Here is a 21,683-nt window from a genome sequence, read left to right as displayed (position 1 = left end):
CCCTTATCTGGACAACTGGCTCATTACAGGGGAGTCCACCATAATTTGCACGCAAAACATTCAAAAGACTATGACCCTTCTTTCAATTGGGTTTCTCAATCAACGAGAAAGTCAAGCCTAGTGCCAAGCACAACCAAACAGTTCCTAGGAGCTGTCTTAAACACACAAGAGGGCTAGGTCTTTCCATTAGAGGAAAGGGTCCAAAACATGTTGCAAATACCACATTATCAAGCCGGCCGCCAGATAAGGGTGCGCAAAGCGATGCACTTGCTAGGCATGATGGCAACTTGCATTTACCTAGTTTCACACGAGCCCCTGCGCATGCGACCCATGCAGGAATGGTTGGCGAAAAAATTGTCTCGGGCAACCGGTCAGTGGGACGATTGAGTGGTCGTTTCGCTAACACTAGTACAAAATCTTCGCTGGTGGACGAGAGAAAATCTACTGAAGGGGAAACCCTTCTATGATCCAGAGATAAAGGCAATCATCCCGACGGACACCTCTGTTGCTGGGTGGGGGGCACACTACCTTCACCACACAGATTAGGATATGTGGTCTCGCACAGCAGCTCAGAACCACATCAATCTGCTAGAACTTCTGGCAGTATTCAAGTCCCTTCAGGCGTTCGAAACCCACTTAATGAGCCAATCTGTGCAAGTCCTGACAGACAGCACTACAGCAATGTTTTACATAAACAAACGGGGACACACGTTCTCCAAATCTGTCCAGACTTGCACAGCAAATTTGGAAATGGGCACTCAGACGGAAGATATTCCTATTGTCACAGCACGTTCCAGGGGAACCTGAACTCTCTCGCAGACTCATTGAACAGAGATCCCCTACCAGAAGAACACGATTGGCAACTACACGCAGGGGTAGTAGAACACCTCTTCTCTCAAAGGGGTTTCCGCACAATAGACTTGAGTGCTACAAGCGAAAACAAGCAATGCCCAGACTTCGTGTCCAGTTTCCCCCATCCAGGCTCCAAGGGGAATGTCCTATTGATGAACTGCTCAGGGAAATTTGCTTGCACTTTTCCACCCAACACCTCTCATGAGGAAAGTGGTGAACAAGTAACCGATGACGCTCATCCTAGTTGCTCCTATGTGGGCAAGACAACCCTGGTAGCCACATCTGCGCAAACTGGCGATGTGCGATCCTGTCAAACTCCCGTGCCCATACAATCTGCTCACCCATCATGGGGCATTAACAGTGCACCTTCAATCGATGAACTTGGCAGCATGGCTCCTGAAGTCCTCGAGTTTGGACATCTTAATCTGCCACACAGATGCATGGATATCTTGAAAGAATCAAGACAGCCTAACACCAAGCACTGTTATTTTGACTAGTGGAGATTTGTAGTTTGGTGCCAGACAATACAGATTAACCCCCATAGAATGTACTCCTTCCCACATTCTTACTTATATGCTCCACTTGTGAGACGCAGGGTTAGTATTAAACTCCTTAAAGGTCCACCTGGCGGCTTTGTCAGCATATGCCACTTCCCACAATAAAGTCTCATGGTGGAAGGTACCTGTCATCAAGGCATTCATGGAGGGAGTAAAGAGACTCCACTCTCCAATTTCAAACCCGCCGCCAGGATGGGATCTCAATGTTGTACTCGCTAAGCTCATGGGACCCCCTTTCGAGCCTATGCAAAAGTCTAGTCTCAAACACCTGGCTTACAAAACTGCCTTCTTAGTGGCAATCACTTCCATAAGAAGAGTTAGTGAAATACAAGCATTGTCAGTGCAGGAGCCGTTCTTTGTTGTACACAAGGACAAGCTGGTTTTATGTACTCGCCCTAGGTTCTCCCCTAAATTCATCTACAAATTTCATGTAAACCAGTCTATTGAGCTACCAGCTTTCTTCCAGGAACCCACCAGCTCAGCTGAGGTAAAACTCCACATACCAGATGTGAGAAGAGCAGTCCTCTATGTAGACAAGACCAGACCGCCTAGAAAGACAGATCAACTGTCTCCGTATCACCAGGCAGAGAAGGTGACCGCATTAAAAAAAATGCCATCTCTAGGTGGATAGTCGATGTATACAACTTTGCTATTCCCTATCAAATAAAACACTGCCTTTTACGCCCAGGGCTCACTCCACAAGAGGTACAGGAGCCACCCTGGTTTACATTGCACATGTCCATCTACACAGCATTTGCAAAGCAGCTTCATGGAGCTAAATATATACTTTCACTCAGCACTACTGCATTGACACTCATTCCAAGACACACATGTGGGACAAGTGGTTCTAAGACATCTGTTCGCTCATGAACCTTCTCACATCCCTCCTCCTGACACTGCTCGCTAATCTATGCACAGCATGTGATCTAAGCAGATTCGACAAGCCTCAGAAGGGATACATTACTCACCGAAATCGTATTTCTGATGCTTATTTCTGCTTAGATCCATCCATGCGCCCATGCTTCCTCCCCCCGGAGAGAAGGCGCATGGATGCTTTTGAGCTTGACCATAATCATATTTTTGATGCTTGTATCTGCTTAGATCACATGCTGTACATAGGCCGACATCTAATGGAAGCTGTAGAGTATTACAGTTGTTGTTTTCGAAACTCGCAAAGGGACGGCGACAGGGCGTGCCAGTAATACTATCCCTAGTGTGACGTCCACTGTACCCATGATCCCTCACGCGTCGAGGTCCCTCAGATTGTTGTTTTTCTGACATGAGGTAGCATGAGGTGTAGCGCGAGTACAGTTGTATCCAAGCAGATACCTATCAGACAAGCTCATAAGCATCCATGCACCTTGTCTCCGAGGGGAGAAAGCATGAGCGCATGGATGGATCTAAGCAGGTAGAAGCATCAGAAATAAGATTACGGTGAGTAATGTATCCCTTCTGAGGCTTGTGGAATCTGCTTAGATCAGATGCTATGCATAGTCCGACATCTAGTGGAAGCTGCGGAGTATTCGTCTTTTTTCGAAACTCAAAAAGGAATGTCAACAGGTCGTGCCAGTAATACTATCGCTAGTGTGACGTCCACTGTACCCATGTTCCTTCACGCGTTGAGGTCCCTCGGATTGTTTTTTTCTGCCATCGTGAGTGGAAGCTTATTGCGGAGTTCCATTTCGGCTAATGCCATTTGATCATGATATATTAAAAATAGTTTACTCTTGCTGTCATTTTCTTTCCGACTTCAACAAATTCATCGACGTGGTGGAAAAAACAGCCGTCGGACAAATTCAAGATTAGACTGACCCTTTCGGCCTTGGAAGGCCGCACCGGGCCTAGGCCCTTATAGTAGGAAGAGTGGGGGGTGGTCCTTGTAGAATATATTTTCCCACCCTTTCCCTGTGTCGCCTCGCTGCCTTTCCCAAACATGGATAGAACACCATTTAAATTCTCCCCCATGTGCATTAGAAAATTCCTGTGGATAGACGAACACTGAGTGTTAAACTTGTGTATGCACGGCGATCATGACGAGGGGCATTGTCGAGCCTGCAAGCTCTTCAAACCGAAGACGCTTAAAGACTGAAGAACCAAGCGCTGGGCCCAGCATGCAATGCAGGCTGAGGCCCCCATTGACGTGGATGGAACTTCCAGCTATGGCAGCGTAGCCGTCTTTTCGGACGCGAGGGCGACGGGGAACAGCAAAGTTCCCAATGCTGGACCCCGACCCCAAGAGAAAGACGGGCGGCTTTGTTATGGGGACAACCACTGGCGGCAAAAGCACTTCCACTACCGCTGCGGCGATGAGTCAATGTCGTCCACAAAATGTCCAAGTACGGCGTCAAGGGGGAGGTCTACAGAATCCCTGTCCTCTGGGCACTTGAGGTCCTGATAGCCCCATGACAGACCCTGGAAATCAAGACGCCGTTCCCTAAAACTCCCATCGGCCGAATGTCGGCTGATGAGGCGGAGGTCCGTCCCACTACCGAAGGCCGACGACATACGTCGAAATCGGCTGGAGGGTTGAAAAAGATTGGTTTATCACACCTAGTCAAAAAGCATGACCCCGAGAGCCTGCTAAGGGCTACTCACTCCAAGAGTTTAAATAAGTAAGTTTCATAAGGACACGACTACACCCACTAGGGAAACGCTCTCTGCCCCACAAGAGGGTTCTTTGGCTGAAGCCTTACAGAAGAAGGGCCCATCCACACACCAGGGTCACCCTACACGCTTAGGACAAGTACCTACCCCTCAGTACCCTGCTGTCATTCCCAGTTCACCCCTAGGGACTGCGGAAGACATAGACTGTGTTGTGAGAAGAATTACCTTTTTCGCCAATTTGGGAAAAAACCCAGGCTTATCAAAACTTTCAGGTTACACCTACTACTGAGCCTACAAGCTCCCAGCCTCTGGCTTCCAACTTCCAGCCCCCAGCTAAAAGAGCTCGTCCTGAGTCACTACCGGTCCAACCAGTACTAGTTGTTCTGTATGACGTCCATACAGACACCAAAGGTGATAATGAGGACTATCAGCAATCTGAACATTATTATGGTGATGATGAAAAGGCAGATGTGTATACCCTGGCCTCACCAATTCAACAGGACTCCCCAGTGGCCGATTCACCAGTGGATAATCCGCCCCTCCATGACGACATGTTAATCAAAGCAGCTAAACACTTTGGTATCCAGACACAAACGCAGCTAGACAAAGACTTTGTGGACGATATTTTGGGAGACAAGAAGGCTGCCACCCAATTAATTCAAATTTTACAATCTTTCCAGAGAAGGATCCTACCCTCACTGGATACACCTAACCAGACTAGGGCAGTTAACCGGCAATTGGAGAAATGTTTTCCCCCTAGCGGCATCTGACCGGCTCAATATTGGGGGCCAGTTTAAGCCAGATTCGCTCGTAGTGATTCCCGTAAATTGGCAGGGACACCACTAGCCTCTTCAGAGGCACCCCCAGATAAGGAGAGCAAGAAGCTCTATACTATGGGGAGGAAAGTTGTGACTTCAGCGCCTTTCCAGACCAGAATCGCCAACATTTCAACACTGTTGGCAAGTTATAATTGCTACAAATTGGATGAATTAACTGCTTTAATAGCTTCTGCTCCAGAACCTTTACAATCACAACTACGGTTGACGACAAGGCAACTTCCAGTTGCATACTAGAGAATAACCTTGATGCTGCAGATAATGCTGGCAGGATTATCGTTGAGGGGACTATAATCGAGCGCCATGCTTGGCTACGCCAATCTGGCTTTAAGCTTGAGAACCAGGCTATGTTACTTAACATGCCAGTGGAACCTTCAGTCTTATTCGGTAAAGCAGTGGAGGACGCCTTGAAGTCTGCCAAAGAGGAATACGACACCTTGAAGTCTCTGGGCCAGTTGACAAATAAACGACCATGCCACCGAGGTGGAAACAATTTTCACCGTTTTCGTGGCCAAGATTCCCAACGAGGCTCCGGTTACAGACAGGGTCAAAATTCTTCATGGAACAACTTCAAGGCTACCAAAGAGGCCAGCACAGATCCCGTGGCCGGGGAAGATCCTCCGCATCTAGAGGTGGAGGAACACCTCCCAAGCAATGATGGCCCGCTACAGGTCCTCTCCCATCCCTCCAGTAGGGGGACGTATTTCACTCTCACTCTCCACCCATGTATGGGAGGGAATAATCACAAACAAGTGGGTGCTATCGACAGTAGCGGGAGGTTATTGTGTGGAGCTCATCCAAAGACCATCAAACCATCCCCCGTGCCAAAGAAATACAACCAAGGAAGAACAGCTCATCTTTCTCAGATGTCAACGCGCTGCTTCTCAAGGACGCCATAGAGATTGTGCAGTCCAACGAGGTAAACAAGGGTATTTATTCAACCTACTTCTTTGTGCCTATAAAAGATCCATCTATGCGGCCAGTGTTAATTCGGCCCGGCAAACACTTATGTAAAGCCACAAAAATTCTGCATGACAACGCTACAGGAGGTAACCCCCCTGCTAAAGCGAGGAGATTACATGGCAACGCTGGATATGGAAGATGCCTATTTTCATATTTCAATCTTCCCAGCGCACAGAAAACTCTTGCGTTATCAATTCCAGTCATTAAGGCATTCGGGGAAGGGGTAAAGAAACTCCACCCTTCAATTTCTAACACTCCGTCAGGCTGGGATCTCAGTGTTGTACTTGCTAAACTCATGGGCCCCCATTCGAGCCTATGCACAAGTCTTAAACACCTGACATACAAGACGGCCTTCTTAGTGGCTATTACTTCCATAAGAAGAGTTAGTGATTTGCAAGCATTGTCATTGCACGACCCTTTCTTTATCATTCATAAAGACAAATTTGTGTTACATACTCATACGAGGTTCTTTCCTAAATTAATTTCTAAATTCTACGTGAACCAATCCATTGAGCTACCAGCCTTCTTTCAGGATCCAACTAGCTCAGCTGAGGTAAACCTCCACACATTGGATGTGAGGAGGGTGTTCCTTTACTACGTAAACAAGACCAGACCGCTAAGGAAAACAGACCAACTGTTTGTCTCTGTAGCACCAGGCAGAGAAGGAGATCTCATTTCCAAGAGTGCCATCTCCAGAGGGATAGTCGGATGCATAAAACTGTGCTATTCATTATCAAACAAAACACTGATTTCACACCAAGAGCTCACTCCACTAGAAGCACAGGAGCTACCTTGGCTTTATTGCAGATGTCCCCTTAGACAGCATTTGCAAAGCAGCTACATGGAGCTCAGTACATACCTTCACTCGGCACTACCGCGTTGACACCCATTTCAAATCAGATACACAGGTGGGACAAGCGGTTCTGAAACATGTTTGCTGCCACTCCTTCTCACAACCCACCACCTTCTCCTAACACTGCTCGCTAATCTATGCATAGCATGTGATCTAAGCAGATTCCACAAGCCTCAGAAGGGATACATTACTCACCATAATCGTATTTCTGATGCTTGTATCTGCTTAGATTCACATGCACCCACATTTCCTCCCCAGAGAAGGTGCATAGATGGTTTATGAGCTTTTCTGATCTTTACCTGCTTGGATACACCTGCACTCACGATGCACTTCATGCTACCTTATGTCAGAAACAAAGCCATCTGAGGGACCTCGACGCATGAAGGACCATGGGTACAGTCGATGTCACACTAGGAATAGTATTACTGGCACAACCTGTCGACATCCCCTTTTCGATTTTCGAAAACAACTGTAATACTCTGCAGCTTCCACTAGATGTCGGCCTATGCATAGCATTTGAATCTAAGCAGATACAAGCATCAGAAATATGATTACGGTGAGTAATGTATCCCATATAGTGTGCATAAGTGTTTCTTTGGACCATATGTATGCTACAAGTTTTGTACCTTCCTACAGCCTTCTCTCCGTCCTATGATAAGCCTGGCTGCTCTGCCGTACTACCAAAACCTTGAGTAGTACAGGCTTATACTAGAAGTTGGGGCACTGTATTGCCAAGTAGGGTCTTATAAAGACCTTTGGGTAGACTTTAGAAAATACGCCCTAAATGTTTTCCCATTTTCAAACCCTTCATTTTGAGACTGTAAAGGCTTTTAGCGCATGCAAGAGTTGACTTACCCAGCACCTCTTAAAGAAATAATGTTGGAAAACAATGTGTATAAAGCGTTGAAGGAGGTCCAAGGGATATCCTGTAGCATGTAAAATATTGTCATTACTCTTCCAGCTACACTCCAGGTGATTTAATTAGTGCACAAGCTGTGTTTGAGTTGAATACTCTATAGGATGGCCTGCTTGAATGTCAATTTTAGTTTTCTTATAACAGTTGTGAACTCTGCATGGATTCTCAATGCCTTACCATTAATTGTGCATATAAGCCATATTTTCATCAAACAAACTGTTGTATGTAAAAATATATATTTATCTTAATTTTGGCAGGTCAAGGCCCCAGGAACATAAAGATTTTTATCAACCTTCCCCGATCAATTGATTTTGATGAAGCAATGAAATGCGAGCCGACCCAGGCTTTACAACTTGACCCAGACGATATTAAAGAAGATGGCATTGTTCAACTTCGCTATGTTAAATTTCAAAATGTCAATAGTGTAACTGTAAGTAACACTAACAAATTTCATGTTTTGTAATCCATGTAATATAGGTTTTGTAACATACTATGGAGACATAGTTTTATGGTATTTATTTTATTTCAATATTTGTCATTATATTTTTTTGTGGTAATTCTTCTTGTATGTTAACTGTTGAGGAGAATTCTCAGAAATGTGTAATTCCCTTCTACTTTTGAGATTCCCAGCTCTTTCGCTGGATTTTAAGACTTTTAATTTCTAACCTGGAGAGAGTGCGACCCTTTTCCCACCCGCTCATGTATTTTCTTCTGTGATTTGGACTCTGTTGCTTTTGACTTTGGAGTCTGACAAACTCCATAGGCACAATCTTTACATTGTGACACACAGCACCTTCAGTGCAATGGCACAGGGAAGTCTTAGATCTCACAAAGGTTTCAATACCATCTCTCGTTGAAACTAATATTTCCAAGAGCAGTGAAGTGAAATTGACTTTACTTACATTTTGTAACTTTATAGACCAAGCACACACTATCTTACAATAGGGTGCTGGAGGGGTTACTTAGCATCCCCTTTGTCTAGTTTCTCATGTCACATTTTTTGGTACCCTCTCTACAGTTAATGGCTGGTGGCAGTGGTTTACTTTTTACTACCATTGTGTTTTACCGTGGGCTGCAATTGCAGCTGCAGTAAGACACCCATGGGTGCCCATTTTGTCAAAAGTGCCCTGATCTTTTTTCGCCATTTCTTGATGGAAAGGTCCTTCTTGAGGTTTAGGTTTGGTCCCTTTGTTCGTTTTGTCTTTGGTGGGATTCACGAGGGAAGCCCGCCTCTGGCTCCAGCATGTCTGGCAGTGGCATGAAGTGAGGGAGGTGCCCGAAACTCCCTGTGCTTAGTCTCCTTGGTTACAGGAATGCACCCAAGTGTGATTGGCTGGAGGGCTGTCCTCAGGACAGCCACCCTACTGTGATTGACAGCGAGGCTGCGAATGAATGGGAGAAACCTGCATAAAAGGCTAGGCTTTTTGGTTTGGAAGCCAGAGTCGACCACTCGACGAAGGAATCCGAAGAAGAACTTGGAAGGGATGCCTGCTGCCACGCCTGGACCATTGGTTTGCCCGGTAAAGCCATGCTGGTTTGCTGAAGCTCCGAATTCGCCTCGACTAAAGCCCTGGAAAGGACAACTTCTCCCCTTGGGTTGTCGGGACCAAACGACCCCAAGATGAGCTCATCTGGAAATCCTCTCGGAGCTGGCTGTACCTCCATTGCTGCTGCAAGAACTGAAGTGCCAGGGAGAGGAACACCAGAATCTAGTGAGTGTCTTTAAGTCGGACCTGAGCTCCAGGAAGATCCTCCAGACTCCCAGGAAGCAGGACTGACCAAGTCTGAGCCACCTCAACAGAGTGCTGGACTCCAGATGCGAGGAAGTTCTGAAGTGGTATCCGAGAACCACAGTGTTGCCATTTGTTATGGATGTGAGGAGCTGGAACTGCAAAGTGCTGCTGAATTGAAGTTTGGCCATTGCTGCCGCCGATCTTCCCATTGCAGTGCAGGAATCCCCAGACGTCCTCCCTCTTGTCACCACGACTGAGGCCCAGGAACAATAGGATCTGCCAAGCTGTATAGGAACAGAAGCCAGCTAGAACATTTCTTCTAACCAAAGGTACTGTAACACTAAGGGGACTTAGCTCTTGTGTGTAGCCTTGCATGTTCTCAGTTGAGACTTGTCTTGGTTGCTTTTGCAAAGTTGCTTGCCCCTTTGCCTTCAAAAGCCTCCCAGCTTGTGGCTCTTCTGTGATTCTTTATTTCTACAAAGTCTTCTAAAACATTGTGCAATACTTTTACTTACCTTGCAAGAAGTGCTTCAGTTCACCTAGACTTTTGCTCAATCGACATTGGCTGGACAGGCTGCCTGAAAGATTATTTTTACCTCTGACAATGTGTTTAACCCTTTCCTGGAGGAAAGTTCAATTTATTTTGCATTGGGGGGATAAATACTTACCTGCTTCCGAATATTTGTGTAACCTTTGTTTTATTCCCAAACCCTTTTCTTTTACACCAACTCAGTATTGCTCTAAATGTACCAGTGATATATTAATGCCCAGAGTGTTCTAGTTAGTTAAGTCCCCTCATGGTGCAGGAACATTCTGTGTGCCATCCCAAATGGGTACTTGCTGATTTACAGAAACTGTGTATTTTGAAGTGTTCGTGTTGCTGATATATTGCTCCCTTCTGAAGAAGGCTTATTGAACTGACTTTTAAATTAATAATTGTTTAATCAAGAAATCTTGAGTGGAAGTTTGTTTGAATACGCGTCACTATGGATCTCTGTGTAAAACCCCTACTGCTCGCATTGACCCCTCTTGTGATGAGCCTGGGTACTCAGCCACACTACCAACCTGTGTAGTACAGACTTGTATCAAAGGTTTGGTTCCTATTGCCAGGAGGTCAAGGTTGCTGTAGTCTTCCAAAGGGTACTGCACACACTCTTGCCTAACATTAACTGTTTTGCATTTTTTCACTGTTAAAATAATACATTTGTACTTTGCCTGTAATAGGAGTCCCCACAGAACAAGCCAAGTTCTAGTCTCCTCTTCAATTTAAACTGTGTACTGTCTAGAGTCCAATTGGCTTCTTTTTTTACACTGTCTAATCTAGATGTTTGTAAATTGATTAGTCTTCAAGGCGTTACTGACTGCATTAGGAGAAGAAAGAAATGCAAACACATGCCATGTAAAACGCACAGGCAGCTTATCTCGTGTTTGAGTAATAAGAAGCGCCTTTCTCATTATAATGGATGTTAGGGGATTTTTCCCAAAGTTCTCTGTAAGGTAGGACTTCACAAAATTATCCCCGTGATTTGTAGATTCCCAACTCTTAGTATCACTCTGTACTACTGCTCGAACTTTGGTAGAGTGGCAGAGCAGTCGGGCCTATAAGAGGTAGATGTGAGCTGTAATTAAGTACACTGAACCTAGTTAGTAATGCACATCAAAAACACTTGCACATTAATGTATATAAAAATACAGATTTATTTTAGTTACACAAGATTCACGTTAAAAAGCTTCGCAAAATAAACCCACATTTGTTAAAGCTTTTGACAGTAATGACAGTTCTACTGTATTGTTGGTGATGACGCGCACTCGCGAATCTTAGCAGAAATAAGGTTAAGACATCTACTCTGCATACAGATCTAAGATGGTGACTTTTGGGAAGGAAAATAGTTGGTTAGTGATGTACTAGCCCAGCTTAAGGTTCTAGAGGCAGTTTCTTCACACCGTAAGTTTAGTTTATTTGTAGCGCACACCGAACCCTGAGGTAACTGGCGCCAGAGACTTAGCGGAGGTTACAGCAGAATATAGATAAACAGGATAATAACAGTAAGTGCAGTTGACCGGGTAACATGGTGATCGAAAGGCAGACATAGGAAAAAGAGTGCATTAATTAGTTGCCAGACAGAGGAGTTCTTGTTGGCGAGCCAGGACTTTTCTTTTCCTCTGAAGGTCCAGAAGGAAGGTTCTGCCCTAAGTTTCAGCTGTATAGCGTTCCATTGTTTGGCAGCTAGGACTGGGAAGCTGGAGCCGCCTGCTTTTTTTAGGGAGAATCTGGGGATGGTTAGGCAATGAGAGTACGGCGTTCTGGTTGAGGTGTGCTTGTTGAACTAGTTGCCAAGTATTTGGGGGCGTAATTAGAGGGGCATTTGTGGATGATGACGAGAGATCCGAGGGTGATTGTCACGAACGGGGAGCCAGTGGGCAACTTGTCTAAAGCTAGAGGTGTGGTAGTGCCGCAGGATACTCGGAGCCGCTCTGAGGGCATTATTCTGAAGCACCTGCAGTTTGTTCAGGTTGCGTTCTGAGGTGAAAGAGTGTTGCAATATTCATTTTTTTGAAAGCACTAGCGCTCTGGCTAGAGTAATGCAACTGGAAGGTGAGAGGAAAGATTTGCAGGCATTGGTGAGCTTATTTGTATAAGCTGTGGCGTTCACCTGTTTTTTGAGCGAGTGTGGAATCTAGATAGACACCTAAAGTTTTAATTTCTTTGGCCACAGTGATTAGGTTACCATCTATGTTGATAGAAGCGTAACGGGGGTCCAGTTTGTTTAGCCGTGGTTGGGAGCCGACGAGAAGGAGCTCAGTTTTCTCGTCTTTGAGGCAAAGGCTGTGTTCTGCCATCCAGGTTTGGATCTCCAGGTAGAGGTTGTTGATCCATATGGAGTCCTCTTCATAACAACCTGATAGGGTGATGAGAACCTGCGTATCGTTAGCATAATTTGTGTATGTGACACCCAGGTTATCAAGGCGGTCGAACAATAGCTTTGTGAAGATATTGTATAGGGTCGGCGAGACGCACAAACCTTGTGGGACGCCACAGAGAATGGAGATGGGGTGGGCTGAAGCCCCCGGAGAGAAGACCTGGGTGGTTTGGTTGGCTAGGAAGGATTGAACCCAGGTGGTCGCCTGGCTAGAGAAAGCAGCTGAGACTGTCAGATGTTCCGAGAGGATCTGTTGGTTGATGAGGTCAAAGGCTGCCGAGAGGTCAAGCAGCAGGAGATAAGATTGCCCTTATCTTTTGCCTCGTCCATCTGGATTTTTAAGTCCAGGAGGGCTGTTTCTGTTCCGTGCCTTGGTCTGAAGCCAGATTGTTTAAGGCTCAGGAGTTTATTCTCTTCCAGGTGCTTTTGGATTTGCAGGTAGGCCACTCTGTCTAAAATCTTTAGGATGTAGGGGACAGTGGTAATTGGCCTGTAATTGGATTGTTGGGGTCTAGGTTAGGATTTTTTAGAAGGGGCATGACCCAGGCCTCCTTGAGGCTGCTGGGGACTGAGCTAGTTTTGAAGGAGGCGTTGATTAGGGCTGTAATGAAAGGGGTTAGATCGTTGGCGCCTTCCTGGATGATGGGGGCTGGGCAGGAGTCCCTTTGGCATCTGGATGGCTTGAGGCCTTTGATGATGCTTTCCACTTCTTTCGTTGACACCGGGGTGAAAGAGAAGGGTGGGCATATTGGAATTTTTGAGGTGGGAGGTGGTGAAGGGTTTGCTTTTTTGGCTCGGCAGAGCTTTTTCTGTTCAATTCTGGATTGTAACATGGCGACTTTGTCTGCCAGGGCTTTTTGGATCCTCACACCAGTCTGCATCTTCACACAGGTTTCTGAAGGTGTGGAGAGGGACTCGAGTTTCCTGAGGATGATGAAGAGCTCTTTTGTTTTAGATTTGGCAAGCCTTTCAATTTCCAAAACACAAACCTATCTAAAGGCATTTAGGAGAGGGCTTAAGGTCTTGACAAGAAACGGAATACGAAATGTTCCTGTGGATACTGTCAAGTGTCTAGTCTTTAGTATGTAGTGTGAAAAACCCAAGGGCTTTTCTCACCTTACTCCCTGGGAATCTCCTAATCCCGACCCTGAGGGCGAACTAATGAGGGAGGACTACCTGGGTGGAGGGTCCTCTGGATTCAGGGCGGAGTGCCTAAAGGTGAGACATCGTACACCCCCCTTTGCTGACCGTAATCTACCCAACTTTCCTTCCCTTTTTGTGGGACACTACAACTCCCATAATTCAATTTCCCGACTTAGCTGCCAAAGGACTGGGACGAAGAGCATGTTGAGTCAGGAACGGCGTGTACACCTTGCAAAGAATGCCTTGTAGGTGCTCCAGGACAGCCGGCTCCCCTCCTTAGCGCAAAGCAAGGTCGGGGAGGAAACCCAAGGCTGCAGGCCGACTGCCTTGGGAGCAAGTAGGAAGGTTTCGCTGAAGAAAGACCCCCACCAACACCCCCCCCCCCCCCCCCACCCAAGTTCACAACCGGTTAGTGATATGAAGGCCGGCTGAAACAGAACTATGGTGAGACGAGAAAGGATACAGATTAACAGAGTGGTTTGCAAGAATCATCGGCCCGTTTAAAGACTCTGTAAATCTGCATAAAAGTAACCTTCCGTGGAAAAGGGAACGCAAGATATGGGAAGCAATTGAGAACCGTCGCTAAGCACAGCAAATACAGGAAAAGTATCTGCAACCTAGGAAGCTGAAGTTTTGTTGAAGATTGAAAGTTAATAGTTGATAAATATTGTGAAAGTGCCAAGCGGCCAAAGTATTAAAACCTGATGAGAGCATCACAAACCTTTTGAAATTGAGAAAACTGTTCTAATGGGATGTCGGAGTCGTCGTGTAAAGATCTGAACCAAATCCTTGCAGTTTCGAAAGTCTTTGATAGTAATAGCCCAAGGAACAAGAAGTTGAAACAAAAGGCCCAAGACTTGGGGAAGGGAACCTCAAGGTGAAAGGAAAAGGCATGCTCGAGCCTGGCAGAGGGAAGCCTGTAATGAACATTTGGTGTGAAGTTCAAAATGGGAAAGAGGGAGGCTAATGTTTGTAACAGCCAGGAAAGTGAACCTAAGGGTCTGGGACCCATATGAAAAGCACAATCCAATAGTGGAACTACAGAGCTCCAGTGGCACGACCCAGAGCACCAGGTGCACGGCTCAAGTGAAGTGTAAGCCAGGTATCAGAGTGGTTTACCTCTGATATGAAGACCTTTTTGAGAAACTTGAATATGAACTGTCTCAATACATGGAACTGTGATTGGCCCAAGTGGCTGGAACTTTGAGAAGATGAGTTGTGGGACTGCTCCATTGTGTTTTTGATATCCTGTTGATGAACTGTTTAAGTTAATGGAACATTGTGAAATCTCGAGTAGCTCAAGATTGGGGAAGGTAGCTGTGGAACAGCTCCAGTACCATCCTGATAGTCCTTTGACTTATACTTTTACTTTGATCCAATCCCATACACATTGTGTTGGAGAAAGTGAGGGCAAATATAGGTTTGACACAGACCGCTTTATTATATTGACTGACAAACGTCGGACTGCCTTTGACTTTAGTTTGATGGTCAAGACTACTCCCATTGTAGAGGGCAAGTTAGGCAGTCTCCAACCCCATTTCTATTCAAATATGGTTTTGAAAACGTGCATCTCTTGTGTCTGTCTACTTGTAATACCATGCCTTTATCACAGTAGCAAGATTTAACCCACTTCGAAGAACTTGTTAAGGACTCGCTAAAGGGAGACAAGCAGCATCTGGAGTCGGAGGTAAGAGGGGGGTACTCCAACGCTCTGAAGTGACTTCACGGATCAAGGTAAGCAATACTTTTTCTTCCCCCACAGTACCTTATGTTAGAATAAAAGATTGCAGCTGGATTATCCTCGATGTGGCAGCGCTGGATCCGACCTCCGTATTCCTTGGTCTGATGACAAAAGGCAGGACAATGGATGGCATCTCTCTGCAGCAGTCTCGAGGGAGGACCTCTGGCATGGCTTTCAGCAACTTCTCTGGCCACTCTGCGGTTTTGGCACCTTTTCTGCTGCACCAACAAAGGACATGATTTGCCCAGTCAATCTTCTTCGCTTCTTACACCCACACTCTGCTGAGGGGATCTGGACGAGTCGATTGGGTCTCTGGAGTGTCCTTGAGGGATCAGCAAAGACTTGGACGAATTCGGGCCTTCCATGATGATGCACTCGGAATGGGCAACAGGTCTCTTGGTATTGGTATTTTCCAGCTCTGTAATCTCAGGACCTCGGGAGATGGCTCAAATCAAAGTTTGTCTTGGGACTGGTTGTCCTCACCGGTCAAAGGGAAGGGGTCATCCACTTAGGAGTTACTCTGTCACACAGAAAACAGGGTCATGACAGCGTGGTCTCTTTGTGGCTTTGCAAAGGGTCTGCAGTCGTCTCTGGTAGTCTTCTTTGTTTTCTTCATTTTCCATTGGTTGACGTGCCTTTCACCTCAGGAGCCTCACCATTTATACGGTCACAGCACACACTCCTCTGCAGTCTCTATCAGCAATTTACAGAAAGGGGCGGGTGGCTGTCCAGTCAGTACAGCAAGACCACCAGTGGGAGATGGTTCCATTCAGGCACTTGTGCAGACAAACGGCAGGGGAGAGAAACTCCTCCCCACTTCCTGTCCAGACCTGCTGCATCCTAGGCGGGGATACCCAAGGGTTCCCACAGAGGCAAAACAAACACACACACTCTCTCTTTGGTGGCCCTATTGTGTATAACCGGGGCTATGGACAAAGCCTGCAGTAGAAAATTCACACAATAGTTGGTAGATTATGTCCACTAGCCATAACTAGGAGATTGTCTGACATAAGTCACAGGAGCAGAGTATCCCATTGGCACTCCATTGAAGGTGGTGTGTGCGTCAATCTCTGACTAACTTTTTTGTAGAGATGCTATCCTTAAGAACTGTAGTTACTCTAGGATATATACAATAATCTCAAAGGGTCCCCAGCAACACTGCCCACAAGGAACTGGAACTGTGTGCTGCAGTAGTAAAATAAATATGCTGAAAAAAGAAATATGGAGGAAAGTATATCCATCCATAGGACAATACAAAGGAAAGAGCGCCAAAAGACAGAGCCCATAAGAATGAATGAGTGGAGAAAGGCTCCACTCTTTCATGATTAAAGAAAAAGGTCCAGAAGTCCAGCAAAAAATGCTGGGGTCTCACTAGGGGAGGGGATGAAACATAAAAATGATAAATCTGCCTGACAGTATTTTCTCGAATAGTGTTGCTAACTGATGGCAGCCCGCAGTTTCAAACACCCACAAACAACTTCATGCACAGTGAGTTCTCTCCAGTACAGAGGAGTCTGGTGAGGGTAAGGAGATGAACAACCACTCTTGGATCCGTCCCCAAGCTCCACCCCTATTTTGCAACTTTGCATGCAGCACACGTTTGGCAGAACTGTACTTATCCGGCACTGATGTGCAGAGTCCAGAGCCACATTCGCCAACAGTGGATTGTGGACAAGATTCTCACTGCACTCGCATTTGCCGATCCACCAGCGCCCAAACAAAGCTGTCCCCCCCCCCCCCACCCCCTAACCCCCATTCCCCCACACTACCACCAGAGAACTCTGGCTAAAGTGTGTTGAAGGATGTTCACAAATGTTCACTTGTCCTAGATAAAATAGATAATGTATGTCCCTGCTGGCTAGGTGGTTGCTAAGTAGAGTGCCTGCTGTCTATTAACTGCTTCCTCACACGTAACCGTTTAATTACACTCATTTCATTACCACTTTCTGTGCCCCCTCATCATGATGGCCCCTAAGCTTTGCCAACAATACCATGTGTACATTGCTTTGGGAAGGCTTCTGTCGAGTAAAAAGTTTCTTTTGTAACCGTCGGCTTAAAGAAAACTCTTTAGTAGCACATGGGCCAGGCAATATGGGTGGGGCTCAGGCTTTGTGTGTGAGCTTCACTGGAGCCTTGTGAAACCTACAGACAGCTCAGCTGACCTGCTATCAGTTTCACTTTGTTTGACTCAGTAGGGCTGGCAGTAAGGCAGCTGAGGGAAATTTCAGCAAAGTAGGAAAATCTGGAAAGCTTTCCCTGTCCATGTGTGCAACCTGTGTGGATCTGCTTTTCCTGCCATCCCACGCACCTGCCAGAGTAAGCAGGACGGACAGATTCTGCTTCCCAGAGAGCAAAGGCACTGGTTACTCACTGCACACTTTACAAGCCAAATTGCATGCTTAGCAGCCAGCCCAAAATCAATACGGTAAACCAGAATAAACAAGGGTATGGTTATTATGATTATATGAGGTTGGCCACAGTAATTCTACCGCTATGCCGGAGAACCCTTTCACCCCTATTGCACAGCCTTATCATACATACAGCTTGTTTAATTTAGGCTGAGCTATGGAGACAACCCCTGGCAACAAGAAGGCTAAACATATAAAGTAGAAACACTGCTTGCAGGAGGGCTTTACTAAATCAACAGTAGAGGTATTGATGCAAGGTCAAAACACAACGAAACACAGACTACACCTGTCTCATCGTCCGCGCTGGAACGAAAATTGGACCAAAGCCGCTGAGCCTCGAGTGGTTGCCACTCATACTAGGTTCCAAAAACCTCAGAGGTTTGAAAGCATACATCTTTAGCAACGACCAAAGGGGGCTCTGAAAAAACACATTCACATAAAAAGATGAGGCTTTACTGAGGGTAAGGGTTCTTTGTCAGATGCTCTAAAGAAAGTGTGCCACAGCACTCTGGATCTGAAGGGGAAGACATTATTTTCCCAGCTGATTGCTCCTCAGCCACATGGACCAAGAAGAGGTTCCCTAATCAGTCAGTTTCTCAAAGCAATTTGTCAATAGAAAACCCATTGTTACTGTGAATAGTGTCCCACTTAAATCTAAACCACTCACCATATCTATGGAGGAGGAGCTCATCGAATTGGAGGACTACACAGATATAAAAGGCCACCGTAGAGGAGGATCAGGATACTCCAGATTATCCTATGCCTTCCTCCGATATTGAACCCCCAAATGTATTTTATTTTTTTAATGTATTTTTTTTCTTTACCCCCCCGCACCCCCCCAACAGATCGGCCCTAGACAATGTCCCGTTAAAAAGGGTTACAGGTCTTTTTAGAATAAAAACCTGTGAGCGTAAGCAAATATTAAGAGAAAATCAAATGGACCAGTATATTCCACTGTCAGTAAAATGTAACATCATCCCTGGTCAGCGCAAGTTTTACGAAAGCAGTTAAGCCCGTATGGAGAAGAAGTTTAAACCTGTACCAGGAGACCTGCTATTTAGAAGGGACTACCTTACACCAGACTCGCTGGTGGTGGCTCAAAAAGTGCTGGGAAACCAGAGTCGTATACTGAGAGAGAACATTGAAAACCAGGGTTGATGAGCATAACCTGAGACTGACTGAGGCAGAAAACAGGATTGGAACAACCGAAGACACGGTTGGGCGACACTACCAAGACATTGCCCAGCTCAGAGAAAACATGATCAAATTACAGAATAAGTGTGAAGACCTTGAATCGCGTTCGAGAAGAAACAACGTGCGAATTGTGGGGGTTCCAGAGTCATTTGGCAAAGATAAAATGGAAATACAGGTGGAATCACTCCTTGAGACCCTTTTTGGAGCAAACTCCTTTTCAGAACACTTCCTAATTGAACGTGCACACCACACTCTGGCTCCACCTCGCACGATTATTGCAAGACTGTTCAATTATAGGGACAGAGACACAATCCTTCGGATGGCGAGAGAGTTTGGGGCACTGCAATACGAAGAATCTACCCTGATTTTGCTGCCGGCGTTCAGGCAAGCCGAAGATCATATGAACCAGTCAAAACACTTTTAAGAGCACGACAGGCCCCATATGCACTAATATTTCCAGCCAAGATGCAAATCCAATATGGAGGAAGGGCACACTTCTTTGAGATTGCTGCTGCAGCCTTGGCCCATGTAGTGGCTACTATTCCGCTGCCCTCTGTGCCGTGGACCAGACCAGAATGGGAGACACCCACCTGCAGTGGAGGACTGAGACTCTGTCGGGTGACTCAGTCCATATAAGTATCCTTTTGTGTTGGGAGATGTTCGGCTCCCATGGGGGCTCCAAGTAATGTTAAGCAGGTCGTGAGCCTGATCGGGTAGCCTTGTGTTGGCAACGAAGCACCCTCAGGAATGTTCCTAACGGTTATCAGGGCCTATTGTCAAGTTGGGGCAGATGATGTGGGTGGGTGGGTGGGTGGGTAGGGAAGATGGGAATGTTTTGTATTTTCGCAACCACCTAGTCGAGTTTGAGTCTTGGGAAAGGGAATGCACTGATGGAAGTTTTAGGTTAATTGAAATATGGTCTCGCGGACACTGGTGCTATTCAAATGCTGTTGAATTACACACTAATGGTCATTACAATATGTCACAATATGTATACATGAAATATGGGTAATGGGTTAAAGATAAGATTAATGGAATGGAATGTCCGAGGCCTAAACCCAATGAAAGCCAGAAAAGTTGGTAACTGTCACTAGGCACGGGCCACATATTCTAATGCTGCAAGAAACACACGGACAGAGCTTGGTCAATGATGAAATATTGGCAAAAATTGGCAAATTACGTTACTATACGGACTACTCCTCCCAGTCCAGAGGGTTTTGCACTCTCATACATCACTCGCTGGGCTTTCTGGCCAAGGCTCACTTGACGGACCCGATGGGCAGATATGTATTGGTCTGGGGGGAAATAGTGGGGAAACACATAACCCTGGTGAACACCTATGGTCCCAACCTGGACGACCAGAAATTTTACCTGATTATGTTTGAGATCCTTAATAAACACGATACAACTAGTGTTATATGGGGAGGAGACTTTAACGTCGTAGTGGACCCTGCCGTGGATAGATCTGCCAGCATGACCAGGACACCCACTAGGACGGCATTAACTCTAGGGCAAATCCTCCCGCAATTATCCCTGCTGGATGCCTGGAGAGTACTCCATCCAACCAGTAAACGATACACATTCTACTCTTCGGTGCACGATAGTGAGTCACGCATAGATTACTGGTTTATATCTTCAAACATTTTACATACACTACAAGATTGTGAAATCCTGCCCTGCATGCTATCTGACCATTCCCCGGTGCTGCTGGAGATCAGTTTTAAAGATACCCCTAGACCAACGACGAGATGGAGAATGCCTAAAGATATACTAAAAGACCCAAATGTTGTTGAAACCGTACATGTTGAAATTGCCAACTTTTTTGCAGATAACATTGGTTCGGTAGATCATGTGTCATCAGTGTGGGAAGCCTTCAAATTTGGGGCTAGAGGGGCTCTGATTTTCAAAACCACGGGCCTGAATTGGAGGAGGTGGAGAAGGAATTGAACAAACTAGAAGAAACTTACAATCTCACACACAGCGGGGACACCCTGGCTAAAATACACAAGCTCCTTAGAGACTTAGATCGTCTAGCAGTGTAGGAAATACAGGATATAGCAGCCCCCACCCGGGCGCGCAGATACAGAGAGGGTAATAAAGGAGGGAAAATGCTGGGCAACTTGGTAAAACATGAAAAACAATCAACCCCGATCACCACTATCCAAACGGGGTAAAATGAAATGATTACAAGCGAACAAGGAATAAACGATGAATTTGTCAAATTTTACAAAACTCGTTACGCGAATAGAGATAAGAAACCCCCCACTGAGATAAAAAATTACCTCGCTACACTAGATCTCCCGAGGCTCCCAGAGGAAAGCAAACTGGCATTAGAGCAACCTATCACAGCAGAGGAGCTCACTGAGGCAATGAAGGGTCTCTCCGGCAAAGCTAGACGGACTGAGTGCTGAATTTCATAAATAATTTCGGGAGAAGCTGGTCCCTATACTGTTAGAAACATGGGAAGAGACCCTGGGGAAGCAAATACTGCCCTCAACAATGCATGAGGCCATAATCGCGCTACTACCTAAACCTCGCCAGCGTCACAAGACATGTCATCCTACAGGCCCCTACCTCTTATGAATGTGGACGCGAAGATCTTCGCGAAAGTACTAGCAAATCGAATGGTACCCATAACGCCCACATGGTTCATGTAGACCAAAGTGGATTAATTCCGCAAAGGTCCACCTCCCTGAACTTATGCAGTCCATTCGGCATAATGTCACAAATAAACTCAAATAAGCAAGCGGTCGCGGTGTCCCTTGACGCAGAGAAAGCGTTTGATTCGGTCTCTTGGGAGTACCTCTTTTCGGTGCTGGAGGCGTTTGGAGTGGGCCCCTACTTTATTAAATGTCAGATTACTATACACTGCCCCCGGTGTGAAAGTTTGCACTAATAGAACCATATCGGGATTGTTCGAGCTGGGTAGGGGCACGAGACAGGGGTGCCGCTTCTCCCCATT

The 21,683-nt window shown here is 46.0% G+C and overlaps 1 protein-coding gene across 1 annotated transcript in view; it reads left to right on the top strand.

Annotated features, from left to right (window-relative positions):
• The window catches only part of TXNL1 (thioredoxin like 1), a 226,981-nt gene that overhangs the window by 155,672 nt on the left and 49,626 nt on the right, over positions 1-21,683 (top strand). Inside the window, exon 6 of the mRNA XM_069627028.1 lies at positions 7,839-8,011. Within this exon, the coding sequence (XP_069483129.1) occupies positions 7,839-8,011 (173 nt within the window). The remainder of the gene's footprint in view (positions 1-7,838; positions 8,012-21,683) is intronic.

This window comes from Ambystoma mexicanum, chromosome 6p, assembly GCF_040938575.1.
Source record: "Ambystoma mexicanum isolate Mex_15411 chromosome 6p, UKY_AmexF1_1, whole genome shotgun sequence".
Taxonomy (NCBI): Eukaryota; Metazoa; Chordata; class Amphibia; order Caudata; family Ambystomatidae; genus Ambystoma; species Ambystoma mexicanum.
Note: the sequence above shows the minus strand (reverse complement) of the source record. Positions and strands in the feature narration are given on the sequence as shown.